Raw genomic sequence first — 13,832 nt, 5'->3', positions numbered from 1 at the left:
GCAAGATCAACAATGAGAAGTCTATCTTACTCTTAGACACTGGCGCCGAGGTGTCCATCGTGGACACCGCCTTTGCTCGTAAGGTGGGGTGCTATGTCGACACGAGTCAGAGCCAGGAATGTGTGGGGATTGGCGAAAGCGTGTACATGATGGAAGGAAGGACTATGATCAAGGTTACGCTGGCGGGATTGCTGGTGTATTTCTTCGATATCTGGGTTGGCGATCTATCAGGACAAGAGGCGATCCTGGGTATGGACTTTATGGTTCCAGCGGGGATCCGCCTCGATCTTGCGGAGGGCTCTATCTGTCTCCCCGACGAAGTCAAGATCCAGCTTAGCGGACGGCGTCAGCTGTACAACGACAATGTCAGACACGTGTGTGTAGATCAGGGAATGCAGATCGCGATCGGGGATTCGATCGAGCTTCCGCTACAAATGAAGGTGACGGATCGAGAAAAGCTATGGGTAACCCGTGGAGATCGTTGGGTGCCGACCGTGGTCCGAGGACTCGGCAGGATCAGATATCTCCAGGTTACCAACATCAGCGACAAAGACCTCGTTTTGCATCGGAATGAACGGATCGGGATGTGGCTGGCTGGAGATCGGATACCCCGAATCCCAGGATATGTGTCGATCGGATCTCGTCGATACATGGAATGGCAGAATCTAGCTTTTCAAGCCACGACAGATGACCGGCCGACGAACCAGGAGGCACCAACGGGACCTCCGGTACCTGCCGTCGAGCGACCGATTTATCCAACGCCCCGAGCCATTCTCCAGAGACGCCAGATATCCCCGATCGTCGATCAGTCGACGGGTCCACCCGATCCAACAAGCGAACCGGAGGCAATGAGCCCTGATCCGGGGGCGGCCGTCGTTGATACTCTTAGATCAGGGGGCGGACCGTTGCAGGACGATGATCGCGTGACAGAGGAGTCGGGGTCGCCTGCTTCAACTGTCCTCGTCGGAGATCCACCAGATCCACGTCGGATCCTGTTGAGTCGGTGTGTGAACCTTCCGGATCGGAGGAGGAATGCTCTCCAAAGCGGAAACAGGTGGAGCCGGACTTCCAGCCTTCACCGATCACGGATCAAGCGTGTGCACCGATAGATGACGCGAAGCCGCAAGATGATCGTGCTGGCGATCCAGAGGGGAAGCCAGATCATGTGGATTCCGGTGGTAAAGCAGCTGAGAAGGGCGAAATCGTGTCCCCTCACTTGCCATCGGCCGATCAGGTCGACGGTTGTGCCGTTGAACCAGATCTTGGGGGCGGGAGTACCGATCGGACACACTCTGTTGCGGTCTTAGCTGTGGAAGAGTCGAGATCAAGTGACGATACAGCAGTCGACGGTGTTCCTGCATCTGAACGACTGCCGCAAGTGGCTGAAGACTCATCGATCGTTGGAGGTGATCAGCTGGAAATGGAGGCCAAACCCACTTCAAATCGGGACGATCTCGTTGCATCCGAACCAGATCGAGACGTTGGCGCTGATGATCAGGTCCATTACCACGAGGGCGGGAATCTGTCAGCAGAAGATGTCGAAGGTGAATTAGCTGTGCTTCCTGAAATTGTGATCTCGACGACGGATGAGGTGAAGATCGATGATATCAAGGTGGGAGATCTGGAGTTCAACACCCCGGAGGAGATCGATCGGCTGCGAAAGAAGATCTGGCACAGGAATCACCTGCTGATCGGCAAGGGCAATGGACTTCCCCCAGCAGCCCGGGGCGTCACCCGCGACATCGACGTGGGCGACGCGAAGCCGATCGCTTAACGTGTCCGGAAAGTTGCCCCTCAGTATGTGGAGAAGGTGTCCGAGCTGATCAAGGGATTATTGTCAGCCAAGATGATTCGGAAATCTCGATCACCGTGGGCCTCGCCGATCGTCGTGATCATCAAGAAGAACGGCGTGGATATACGACTCTGCATCGATTATCGGCTCGTCAACAGTCTAACCAGGCTGATGGTATATCCGATGCCCTTGATCAACGATTTGCTGGGGGATCTGGATAAGGTACTCTGGTATTGCTCCTTGGACATGGCTAGTGGATTCTGGGTGGTGACAATGACCGATCGAGCTCGTGCGATCTCGGCCTTCATCACCCACATGGGTCTGTTCGAGTGGAACCGGATGCCGTTCGGCTTGAAGAACGCTCCTCAGATCTACCAGCGACTTCTGGACGACGCGTTGTATGGGTTCACCAGGATCCCGCGATCGTCAGACTGTGAAGTCACTACGGACTTGATCGAGTCAGGAGAACCAGAAGATCCGGGGCGTCCATCAGTGCTAGGTCGCAGATCGTACATCGATGACATTCTCGTGACGTCCGGATCATGGGATGAGCTGTGCGGTCGTGTGGATCACCTGCTGGACGCTTGTGATAAGTGGAATCTCTCGATCAGTGCGGAGAAGAGCTCTTGGGGGATGCGTAAGGTGGACTATCTGGGACATTGTGTGTCGAACGGCGGGCTAGAGGCCAATCCGAAGGATCTCACTGCTCTGACTGATCTGCTGTTCCCCGGATCGCTCCGATCGATGCAGTCATTCTTGGGCAGTCTCAACTACTACAGCCGTTTCTTGGAAGATTACGCGATCTACGCGGCGATCCTGTATGAACTGCGGGAGGTGGACTTCGCCGAGCTGAAGAAACGCCCTGATCTGCGCCAGATCCTGGGTCGTCAAGTGCCGAACTCAGTGGATACGGACCCAGTGAATCCCGATCGGACTCCACCAGTTCCTGAAGTCGGGGTTGCCGATGAACGCTGGATCCGTGCTCATCGTGCCTTTTCGACACTGAAGATGAAGATCGCGACGACACCGATCCTGCGGCATTTCGATCGCGATCGGACTCCAGTTGTGATTTTGTATGCGAGTGGCTGGGCGATCTCGGCCGCATTAATGCAGGAGCATGGCCAGATCTATCATCCCGTTACCTTCGCCAGCCGAACGCTGAAGTCGAATGAATTGAACTACAACGTGGTGGAGAAAGAAGTGCTCGCGCTGTTACGGATCCTGGACCTGAACTATAACATGCTGGTTGGACGATCGATCCGGGTCTTGACCCGACACTCGACGTTGGCGTGGCTGTTCCGATCGCCCGGTCTTCAAGGCCGATTGGGTCAGTGGGTTGCACTCCTATCGCCCTGGACACTGGAGACCACGAAGTGCACCAAGGGAGAGGACGAGATATTGGGGGCAATCGCCGCTAGTATTACGCCTCGATCGGATATGGACGGCGCGTTGATCGCGATCGCGCCGAAGAAAGAACCCCGGCGGAAGATTCAAGCCCCGATCCCGACTGTGCGTGCGAACGAAGAGCTGCTGGTGATAAGTTTCGATGGATCTGCCCGCGTCAAGCGAGGCGGAGGCGCATACAGCGCGATCTTGTGGAAGTTACCCGAATGGAGTGTGGTGAAGGCCCGATCGGGCTATGCTGAAGGGCTGACTGTAAACGAGGCAGAGTATCATGGTCTGTTGTTGGGTTTCGACCTCCTTGACGGCACAGATCAAGGCAGGATAGTGGTCTGCGGTGATTCCAACCTGGTGATCCGACAAGTACGGGGCGAGATCGACTGCAAAGCACCTAAGCGGACATTGTTGAAGCAAAAGGTGCTGGATCGACTACGGAACTGGCCAGATCACGAGCTGTTACATGTGAAACGAGACTGGAACGGAAGTGCGGACAGCCTGGCCAGTGCAGCACTCCAACGTGAAGGGGGCGTCGTCGTCGAGGAGGATGCCGATCATGGGGATCTAGTGACACTGAACCGACTTGATGAGATCCTGGTCGCCCGGTCGGATGAGTCGATCGCCCGACTATCGCCGATGACGACCCGATCGGGCACCAGATCACGGCCGAACCCGACCGTCATGCAGGAGGAGTTCGTGCGAGGGTTGCGGATCGATCGGATTCGTCGAGCACACGATGAAGAAATGTGGATCGCGGGTATGAAGAAGTATCTGATGGGAGATGTGGCTAATCTGACACAGGATGAGGCTCGATTCTATGGCAACCTCGCAGCGGACTACGAGATTGACGGTGATAATCTGCTGTTCTATTGCCCACCCTCCAAGCGATCGGATGCAGATCGAGATGGACTGATGAGACTGGTAGCACCGGAGACGCTGCATCAAGACATCCTGCATCAATATCACTCAACTCTGGAAGGTGGACACCAGGGGATCGGGCGTACATACCAGCGGATCCGCGATCACTTTCACTGGAGAGGTCTCTTCAGAAGTGTGCAGAAGTACGTCGGCGAATGTGTCGACTGCGAGACCGGCAAAGGACGACCCACGATCAGGGGCGAGTCGCCAGGAAACATCCAGGCGACATACCCGTTCCAGATCATAGCAATGGATCACATACCTTCGCTACCCAGGTCGTACAAGGGTAATACGGAACTGTTGATCTGGGTCGATCTGTTCACGGGATACGTGATCGCGAAGGCCAGTTCCTCCCGAACGGCGCAGACGATCGCCGAATCTTACGAAAAGTGCGTGTTCCGGCGGTTTGGTGCTAGCGAGGTGATCAGGCACGATCGAGAGCCGGGATTTATGGCTGACTTCTTCCGCGCCTTTAACAAGATCCTGGGTATGCGCCAGCGAGCGACGATGGCATATCGACCTCAGGCTAACGGTACTGCAGAGCGAATGGTACAGACGGCGACAAGAGCCCTGAAGATGTTCGTGGAGGATCTGGATCAGAGGGATTGGGATGAGTAAGCAGAGCGATTGACCTTACGGCTCAAGATCGGGTCCGTGGGGACTCCCCTTTTTATCTGGTGCATGGATGGGATCCTCGATCGACGCTCGAGGCAACGATACCTTTGGGTAGTACCCGGACTCGGGATCGGGATCCTCGACGGTGGCGTTATCGGATCCAGAAGCACTACGATCAGGCTCGAAGTCAGGTGAATGCTCGACTACGCGAGGCGATCGCGGATCGGGCCGATCGACACAATGAAGAAGTTCGACCGCACTCGATCGAAGCTGGATCTCAGGTGTGGCTCTACCTGGATCGTGTGAAAGAGGGGTATGCCCGGAAGCTGGCTCACCTGTGGCACGGCCCGTTCCGTGTGGCGGAGAAGGTGAACGAGTACACGATGAAGCTTCAGATCGCTGGTACGGACTATCACCTATTCCCGATCGTGCATGTTTCGAAGCTGAAGTTGGTCAGGGACTTCCCCGATCGACCGCAGATCGCACTCACGGTGGACGAAGCAGATCGACTCGATTTCGACGAAGTCTTACTTCCGGAGGACAGCTGGGCCCCAGATCGAGACTCGAACGAGTACGAAGTGGAGAAGATCACGGATACGAGAACAGGTCGCAGGACTCGGTATGGCCGGACGTATCGAGAGTTCCTGGTACACTGGAAGGGTTATGACGAGCCTGACTGGGTCGACGAGGCTGATCTCAACTGTGGAGCTTTGTTGCACCAGTTCCTTCGAGATCGCGTGAACCGGAACCGATTTGGCGCGATGCAGTCTCACGAAGAAGAGTGAGATCGGACCGCCAGTGCGAGCTGGTCGCCTTGGTGAGCGAGGTGAGTGACGGATCGACGGGGAGGCCGTTGATCGGAGGAAGGGTTTTTATATTCGATATGATTGTGTGCATATGAATGCAGATCGGATGATTATGGAGCAACTACAAGGCGCTACGACGACGGATCTGGGCTGATCGGGTTGGTGGCGAAAGGTGGTATGCCGATGGATCTGGACTGATCGGGTTGGTGACGACGGATTGACTTGAGAGAGGTGGCCAACAGTGACGAAGATTACGGTGGTGTTTATTGATCCGAGACTTTCATGATACGAAGATGCGCGATCGGCCTCCAAAAATCGAAGATTTCACGACAGACGAGCTGACCAGCTGGACGCTGAATTCGATCATCCGAGCTGGGGGATGCTGTTGTTGCGGCAGACACTCTGTATTGGGGATAAGTTCGTTGAGGAGACACGCGATCGGCTGTTCCAGATGATCCTGGGGCGGTAGCAACCTTTGGGTCCTGCCGGTGATCGTCGGTGCCCGCCTCGATCAAGCGGAGTAATAGGTTTCACGACGAAGTGTGAGCCGTTGATACTGGGATGGTGAAGTCTTGTCCGCAGTGAGCCGCCGTGCGGCCCGACTTACGGACAGGGGGCGGTTGTGGTGAAGCACCGAACAAGAATTTCCAACTGCGATGACATCAAGCGACATGGTGGCAGAACGATAGGCAGGGATCAAGCTGCGGTCGCGGTTCAAGAGGGTCTATCGAGAGATCTCAAGCGATTGGATAACGTCGACGCGTAAGGCAACACATATGTCAAGACAGATTACGGGCGATCGCGCTTGGACTGCGGCGTGATTCGACGTAGACCCAAGCCCGGATCGACGACCAATCTCGCAGATCGAGGGCGGCCGAGGACAGAAGAGGACGGATCGGCAGCGCACGGCAACTCGCACAGGTCATCGATCGGGATCGATCGTGGATCGGGAGTCGATCGCAGATCAGGAGTCGATCGTGGATCGGGAGCCGATCGTGGGTTGATCGTGGATCGGGGATCGACCACGATGTGATGCACATGGAGGACGAAGTCAGGACAAAAATCCAGTGGTTGTTGAGTTGTAGGATGGTAGATGAGATGGTAGCGGTAGAGAGACACCAGCTAAACATAAATCAGAGCAGAATTTGCACCAAAGACCACAAGTCCCCTCAAGTCACCAAGTCCCAGGAACTACATTGGCCTCGGCAAGCGTTGACACTTCGGGTAGTGAACTAGCGGTACGGTTAAGACTGGATTAATTCATTGGCCAGTTTGACCTACTCTAGTGATCTTTCTCTCGTGTGCAAGTCCTCGATCGACCGGATACGGCTTGGCCGGCGATCGCTGCGTCTCTCAATCGACCTCGATCCCGCTATAGGAAGCGGCAAGCAACTCAGGAAAGGAAGGAACACACCCGGAAAGGCAACTACAGGCCTTGGATCTACTCCAGGCCGACCGATCGAAGCGAAGAAATCTCGATCGGAGCGTATACTCGGACGCAGAGCGAAGACTACCGCGCTGCTCCACAAACTATCCCCGCGTCACGCCAAAACACTCGATCTTCACCAAGTGCTGCATCTTCGGAGCCCCGAGAGAGCAGACCCAGCCCGCCGACGGGTACACAAGGTGAGAACAAGTTCAGCCGATCACGGATCGTTGGGGGACCCCCTCCGTTAGTCAGTGTCCGGGCGCTGGTGGGAAGCTCGATCAGGCCTTAACCAGATTTTGGCCGATCCCGCTACACCACAGCAGGAAGGCCCGAGGACCGAGGAGAACACGACGTATTGGATTGTGAAAGCGATGGACTTGATGGTGAGCTCGGCGAGAGTGGAAAAGAAAGCCGAGCAAGATTGTGCAGTGCAGTTGCGACTCAGCGATCGACGGAGGTGACCACAGCCACCAGAGTTATGAAGCTGCTCCCTGGGGAGCGACTCGGCTGGTGGTCGTCACAAAAGTTTGACCGCCGAGTTCGGATGAGAGCTCTCATTATGGGAGCAGTGAACGACCAGCGTACGAAGATATTGCTCGACACCGGTGCGAATGTGTCGGCAATAAGCGAAGGATTCGCGAAGAGGCTGCGGTTGAAGCGGTTCACACGCCAGGATCAACAGATCGGCGTTCAAGGTATTGGGAAAGGCAGTGGCAACGATGTCACGAGCGATGGTGAAGGTGTGGTGTAGTAGCACGCACAAAATCGTCAGATGTGGCACCCTAGCTACAAACACAACAACAGCCGAGCTAGTCGGCCCTTGTTGGCCTGCGCTGAGATGTCCCCCAGCGGTTCGGCCCTTCCGGGACAGTGATGTCTCGTCCTCGCCGAGACCAAGTACCCCAAGCCAGTCAATCACGGAAGCCAGCTGAGTTACCTGACTCCGGAATTAGAAATCCCGTGCCCTCCGCCAAAGGACGGACGACGTCCCTCGCGGGCTGTTACGGGTCGCCGAGAGCAAAGGCTTCTCGACTCAGCAATCAGTGCCCGGGACGTACGGGAACACCGGCTCGCAGCGGTGGCGAAACTTTTCCTTCGCGCTTGGCGAGACAAGCGCCCAACCCGGGCCGACCTTAATCTCTTGACGCTACCAGTCAACACCCTACAAGCTATGCCTCTCGGGTGCTGACAGCAGACATAATCCGGCCCGTGCAGGGGCTTACTGGAAGCGCGTGCACGTGTTGTGGACCTAGAAAATTCTGCTCTGTTTGGTTGTTATCTCTGTCGGGCGCCCTGAAGGGGCGCCTCTACTATTCCTTAGCTCCTATACAAATACCAAATGAAAGTGAGTGGTTTTGGATCTCGGCCGACTCTTCACCGAGCTCGGCGACGCTTGAACTCGGCTAAGCCGGATAACCTGTTCGGATAACCCAGTGAACTCGGCTGAGCTGGATACGGCGTGTTCGGATAACCGTGCGAACTCGGCTGAGCCGAATAAGATGTCCGGATAACCCAGTGAACTCGGTGGAGCCGGATAAGGTATCCGGATAACACGACGAACCCGGCGGAGCGACCCTAGGACTCGACTGGGCGACTCCCGGACTCAATTGGACCCGGTTACCGTATCTGGATGGCACGTGGTCCCGTTTAGCCGAGCTCGGCGGCTTGAACTCCCCATGATCTCGGCTGAGCGTGTCCAGTGCCTTCCTGAACTCGGCTGGGTCTTCATCACTGGGCCTGCCACGTGTTACCAGGTCGGGGCCGGTGTGCCTTGAGTTTCTGACACTATCAGCCGAGTTCAGCGGTCCATCAGCGCATTCTTGCCCACTGAGCTCGGCGGACGGTCATCCCGCCGAGTAGAACTTGGCTCCTGGTACGTTGTTCCACTGCGGCCTTGGAGTGTGACACAAAACTTGATGTTCCCTACACCACAACTGCCCCGGCCATGCTACAAGCCGGAGTGGTGAGTGGCCTGGCTAACTGGATGTGTCACACGCGTGATTTCGTCCAATCAGATCTGTCGCAAACACTCTGAGTTCACATTTCCCGAATTCGAGTGGCCAGAAACGCCCGCAACGCCAGCTCGACGCCCTCGTTCCGTGAAGGTGAGACTTGCTTGAGCCTTGATCTTTGGTATAGGCCTTGTCTGATGCGTGGACTCCGCGCCTCATGGGTCTGTACACATGTAGGTGCCCCTATCGCTCGCACCAAACCCCGTCGTCGGATCACTTCAGCAGCGAATCAACCTGGATGGTGGTCTCGGCGTGGCAGCCGGTAGCAGCGACTGAACCATACGAAGTCAGCTGGTGCCCCTGTCAAAGCTCGGAGTACTAGCGGTGATGTTGGGTCTGCCGCAGCGAAGCGAGTAGGTGATGCAGGTGTCGGGGAAGTGCTCGACTGGCTGCAATACCGACGAAGCCGAGCATCTCTGTCTCCGTCAAAATGAGCAGCCATGGATGCTGCCAGCGACTCGGCTGACCCGGTAAGCACGTGCCTCTCGTTTCTGTGCGTCGAGTGGAGCCTGATAGTTGTCTTGGCATGCTACAAGGCACCGGGAACTCGGCGGGTCAAGAAACGCTTCCCCGATCGGGCCGCGCTGAGCTCGAAATCTACCCCAGCTGAGCGTATTGGCGAGAAGTGCAGCAGCAAGTTGAACTCAGCTGTGTCCGAACTCGGCTGTCCTGACGACTAGCTGCTATCCGCTGACCTTGAACTCGGCTGGACTTGAACACAGCCTCCGCTTGATCGGCTCAACTAGCCTGGTAAGTGTTTGCCCCACTCACTTTGGTGCGTTGAGTTAGCTCTCACCGTTGCTGTGTCATTTTATAGCCGAACAAGGCGATCCTGATGCGTTTGATGCTCCCGTCGAGTTGTTCTGAACGGGCCGAGCTGGGTTCCGTGGTCAACGGACCTTGACTTCGGCATGTCTCCCGCTCTGTTAGACCAGCTTACCCCGACTGGGCTCAGCTTGGTTGGGATGGTGGTGGGCAAGCTCGACTGGAACAGCACTTCATTCGGTCACATTCCAACTCGGCTCGCCGCGAGCTCGGCTGCGTTCAAACTCAGTTTGAATTCAGTCTCTTCGGTTCAGCTGTGAAGCGTGTTCAGCCTCAGCTCGGCTACACCTCGAACTCGGTATGAGCGCTCTCCAATCGGAACATGGTGCGTTTACCAGCACTCAACTAGGCGAACTTCCGAACGCGATCTCACTGAAACTCGGCGTACCGCAACTCAGCCCAGTGAAGTGAGTACACTTCAGATTGGCGTCATCCAACACGCGGCACTACTGGAACTCGGCATCCCATTCCAGCTTGATCGTACTCCAATGCTCTCGGCTTCGCAGCAACCCAGTGCGAACGCGACCACATTAGGACGCAGCGCGATCTCGGTCTCGCTTCAGCTCAGCTCTGCTCGGACTCGGCTGCGCATAACGTCGGCTCGACCTACTTCGTCTCGGCTAGAATCCGACGAGAACCGGGCGCAAGACCGAGATGTGTGCGTTCCCACTGGAACTGGACGCGAGGCTGCAACTTCGGTTTGTTCAGCGCCGCCGCGCATCGACCGACTCGGTTAGTTGCCTGTCGGTAAACATGGTGTGATTACGGCCTCACTGGAACATCGTGCGAACTCGACTTCGCTTCGGCTTTCCTGCTTGAGCGTGGCTCCATATCAGCACGGCTTCGCGTCAGCACACCTGCGCTCCAACTCAGCTTGAGCGCACAACGGGAAGATCGTTCACCGACTTGGTCGGAGGTCCCGGCGGTCGTACCCAAGGGTGTCGATCGTACCGCCGGATATCACACACAGTGCCCCAGTGGGTAGCGTGTTCACGGACCCAGTGACGAGTCAACACAGCTTCGGCATCGACGGCTGACTCGCTCAATCTGTGCAGACGCACCATCATCTCCCTCAGCTTCTTCACTGGGATGTCGTCAGACCAGCTGGGCAGCTCGGCAACTCGGCTGAGGCTTCGATCCGAGATGCGGATTCCACCAGCCTGGTGGCTGTGGCGGCCGCGCCGACTCCAACGCTAACCTGTCGAATGGGCTTCTTGCTTTCCAGCTCCATCTTCGCTCACTCCATTTCGATATCATGTAATTCATATAATCCACACAGTTGACGCAGTATCATTCTTCGACTCGACCCTGCCTGCTGTCTTCACTGAGTCGGCGGATCATCACTTTGGTGCAATAGCCTTAGCCCGCATCTGCAACTTGCACCATTTGCAGACGGGTTTCACATTTCTTCGATTGCCCCTAGTCGAGTGGAAAGGTTTCCCACGAGACGTTCGGCATCGAATCCCAACTCGGGCATTTCGCGCTGGATGCCCTCGTCGCTTGTTGTATCAGGGGCGGACGGTCCCCTGGAGCGACGGCTTGACTGTCGTCGTCCGCATCGTCACCGAGCTCGGCTGCGAGGTTTTGTTGGTCTCGTCGAGGTTTCTCCATGCGCCCAACATGCAGCGAGAACTCAGCTACCCCGCTGAGCAACTCGGCTTTCTTCAATTCTTCATCATAATCTCCGATATTTCCATCTCTTCCTCGGTCTTGGGTGCGGTCGTCGCCAAACCGAATGGTTGCGACCGCTTCCATCGTCATGTCGGCGATCCTTCCGCCAGCTGAGTTCGGCTTCGTGTGAAGCGAACCCCCAGCCGTCGCTGGGCTGGCCCAGCTCGGCAAAGATCTCCCCTTGACCATCTTGCTCAGTACTCGAAACTTGGTTGACTTGGTACCAACGAAAACAAACCACCCTGCTCCCGCGCCGCGGCACCAGTTGTGATGTAGTAGCACGCACAAAATCGTCAGATGTGGCACCCTAGCTACAAACACAACAACAGCCGAGCTAGTCGGCCCTTGTTGGCCTGCGCTGAGATGTCCCCCAGCGGTTCGGCCCTTCCGGGACAGTGATGTCTCGTCCTCGCCGAGACCAAGTACCCCAAGCCAGTCAATCACGGAAGCCAGCTGAGTTACCTGACTCCGGAATTAGAAATCCCGTGCCCTCCGCCAAAGGACGGACGACGTCCCTCGCGGGCTGTTACGGGTCGCCGAGAGCAAAGGCTTCTCGACTCAGCAATCAGTGCCCGGGACGTACGGGAACACCGGCTCGCAGCGGTGGCGAAACTTTTCCTTCGCGCTTGGCGAGACACGCGCCCAACCCGGGCCGACCTTAATCTCTTGACGCTACCAGTCAACACCCTACAAGCTATGCCTCTCGGGTGCTGACAGCAGACATAATCCGGCCCGTGCAGGGGCTTACTGGAAGCGCGTGCACGTGTTGTGGACCTAGAAAATTCTGCTCTGTTTGGTTGTTATCTCTGTCGGGCGCCCTGAAGGGGCGCCTCTACTATTCCTTAGCTCCTATACAAATACCAAATGAAAGTGAGTGGTTTTGGATCTCGGCCGACCCTTCGCTGAGCGCAGCGACGCTCGAGCTCGGCTGGTCCGGATAAGGCGTCCGGATAACTCTGCGAACTTGGCTAAGCCGGATAAAGTGTCCGGATAAGCCGGTGAACTCGGCTGAGCCGGATAAGGTGCCGGATAAGCCAGTGAACCCGGCGGAGCGACCCGTGAACTCGGCGGAGCGACCCGTGAACTCGACTGCGCGACTCCCGGACTCAATTGAGCCTGGTTACCGTATCGGACGGTACATGGTACCGTTTAGCAGAGCTCGGCGTCTTGAACTCCCCATGATCTCGGCTGAGCGTGTCCAGTGCCTTCCTGAACTCGGCTGGGTCTTCATCACTGGGCCTGCCACGTGTTACCAGGTCGGGGCCGGTGTGCCTTGAGTTTCTGACACTATCAGCCGAGTTCAGCGGTCCATCAGCGCATTCTTGCCCACTGAGCTCGGCATCCCGTAGTACTTGGCTCCTGGTACGTTATTCCACTGCGGCTGTGGAGTGTGACACAAAACTTGATGTTCCCTACACCACACCAGGTTCGCTTGGGCTTCTTGGTCAGTTGTCGGTGCCAATGTACAGCGCCGTCTCTCAGGCGGAGCTCGAAGGGCATGCACCATTCATTGGGCGGCGGGTGTGTACCTTTCATCTCGTACACAAACGCGCGCAACCACTGCATCGAGTTCTCGCCCCTGTTGCGAGCGCCCGAGAACGTCGGGATCAGCGGGACGCGCGCTGGGTCAGCGCCGCCCTTGTTGGTGCGAGCCGCCTTCGGCAGCTCCAAAGAGAAGGGGGTCATCTCGAAGGCTGTACACAACTTCTTCTTCCATTGCCAGAGCTCGGCTCCCGCGGGCAGGAAACTCTCCAGAGTCGACGGCGACGCGGCAAGCGTGGGCCGGAGACCCAACGCCTTCAGGAACGTCACCGTGTCCTTCGCCACTTGCTCAACTGTGACCGCATTCACCAGTCGCGCCAACTCGTGGCTCAGGTCGGCCCACACCGCTTGGCGGATCATGCGCGGCTCGAAGAGTCGACCCCATTCGCTCGCACGCATTGCTTCAAAGCATCGGCCGAGTGAGTACTTGTTGGCTGCCGGAGTGTCTCCATTCATCGGTGGCCGGTTGCCCGAGGTTTGCTCGGTCACTTGAGTCGCCAGCACCGGCGATCGGGAGTCGTCGACGCGGTCTTCAAACTCTTCCATGTCATCATACGCTGTCTCAGGGCCATCCACATCATCCAGTTCGTCCGCGAGGTTGCGCGAGACGGGAGGCGCGTCGTCTTCCAACTCGCTCGCAAGACTGCGCGCCAGGGAGCGCGAGCCCCCGCTGCGCCCCGCGGATATCACTGCATCTTCCGGAGTCTCGGGTGTCACCACCGCTGGCGCAGGCGCCTTCTCCTCCAGGTAATCGTCGTATTCGCCATCCAATTCTTCGTCCGTGGCGTCGGATCCAGTCATCGACTCGTCGAAGCTGACGTGGC

General features: G+C 57.0%; 3 protein-coding genes across 3 annotated transcripts; 1 reads left to right on the top strand and 2 right to left on the bottom strand.

Annotated features, from left to right (window-relative positions):
* Positions 1 to 9,410: 9,410 nt before the first annotated feature.
* Positions 9,411 to 9,650, top strand: PHYSODRAFT_337819 (hypothetical protein; the record flags this gene model as incomplete). Its single annotated transcript, XM_009535508.1, has 2 exons — positions 9,411 to 9,440; positions 9,507 to 9,650. 2 exons carry the CDS (start codon positions 9,411 to 9,413, stop codon positions 9,648 to 9,650), a joined length of 174 nt encoding a protein of 57 aa, XP_009533803.1.
* A 1,014-nt stretch (positions 9,651 to 10,664) lies between these two features.
* PHYSODRAFT_337818 (hypothetical protein) lies at positions 10,665 to 11,655 on the bottom strand (the record flags this gene model as incomplete). Its single annotated transcript, XM_009535507.1, has 2 exons — positions 10,665 to 10,962; positions 11,240 to 11,655. 2 exons carry the CDS (start codon positions 11,653 to 11,655, stop codon positions 10,665 to 10,667), a joined length of 714 nt encoding a protein of 237 aa, XP_009533802.1.
* Positions 11,656 to 12,777: 1,122 nt separating this feature from the next.
* On the bottom strand, positions 12,778 to 13,809 carry PHYSODRAFT_518814 (hypothetical protein; the record flags this gene model as incomplete). Its single annotated transcript, XM_009535506.1, has 1 exon — positions 12,778 to 13,809. One exon carries the CDS (start codon positions 13,807 to 13,809, stop codon positions 12,778 to 12,780), a length of 1,032 nt encoding a protein of 343 aa, XP_009533801.1.
* Positions 13,810 to 13,832: the final 23 nt, after the last annotated feature.

This window comes from Phytophthora sojae (assembly GCF_000149755.1).
Source record: "Phytophthora sojae unplaced genomic scaffold PHYSOscaffold_8, whole genome shotgun sequence".
Taxonomy (NCBI): domain Eukaryota; phylum Oomycota; class Peronosporomycetes; order Peronosporales; family Peronosporaceae; genus Phytophthora; species Phytophthora sojae.
The sequence above is the reverse complement of the archived record's forward strand: the minus strand, read 5'-3'. Positions and strand labels throughout refer to the sequence as shown.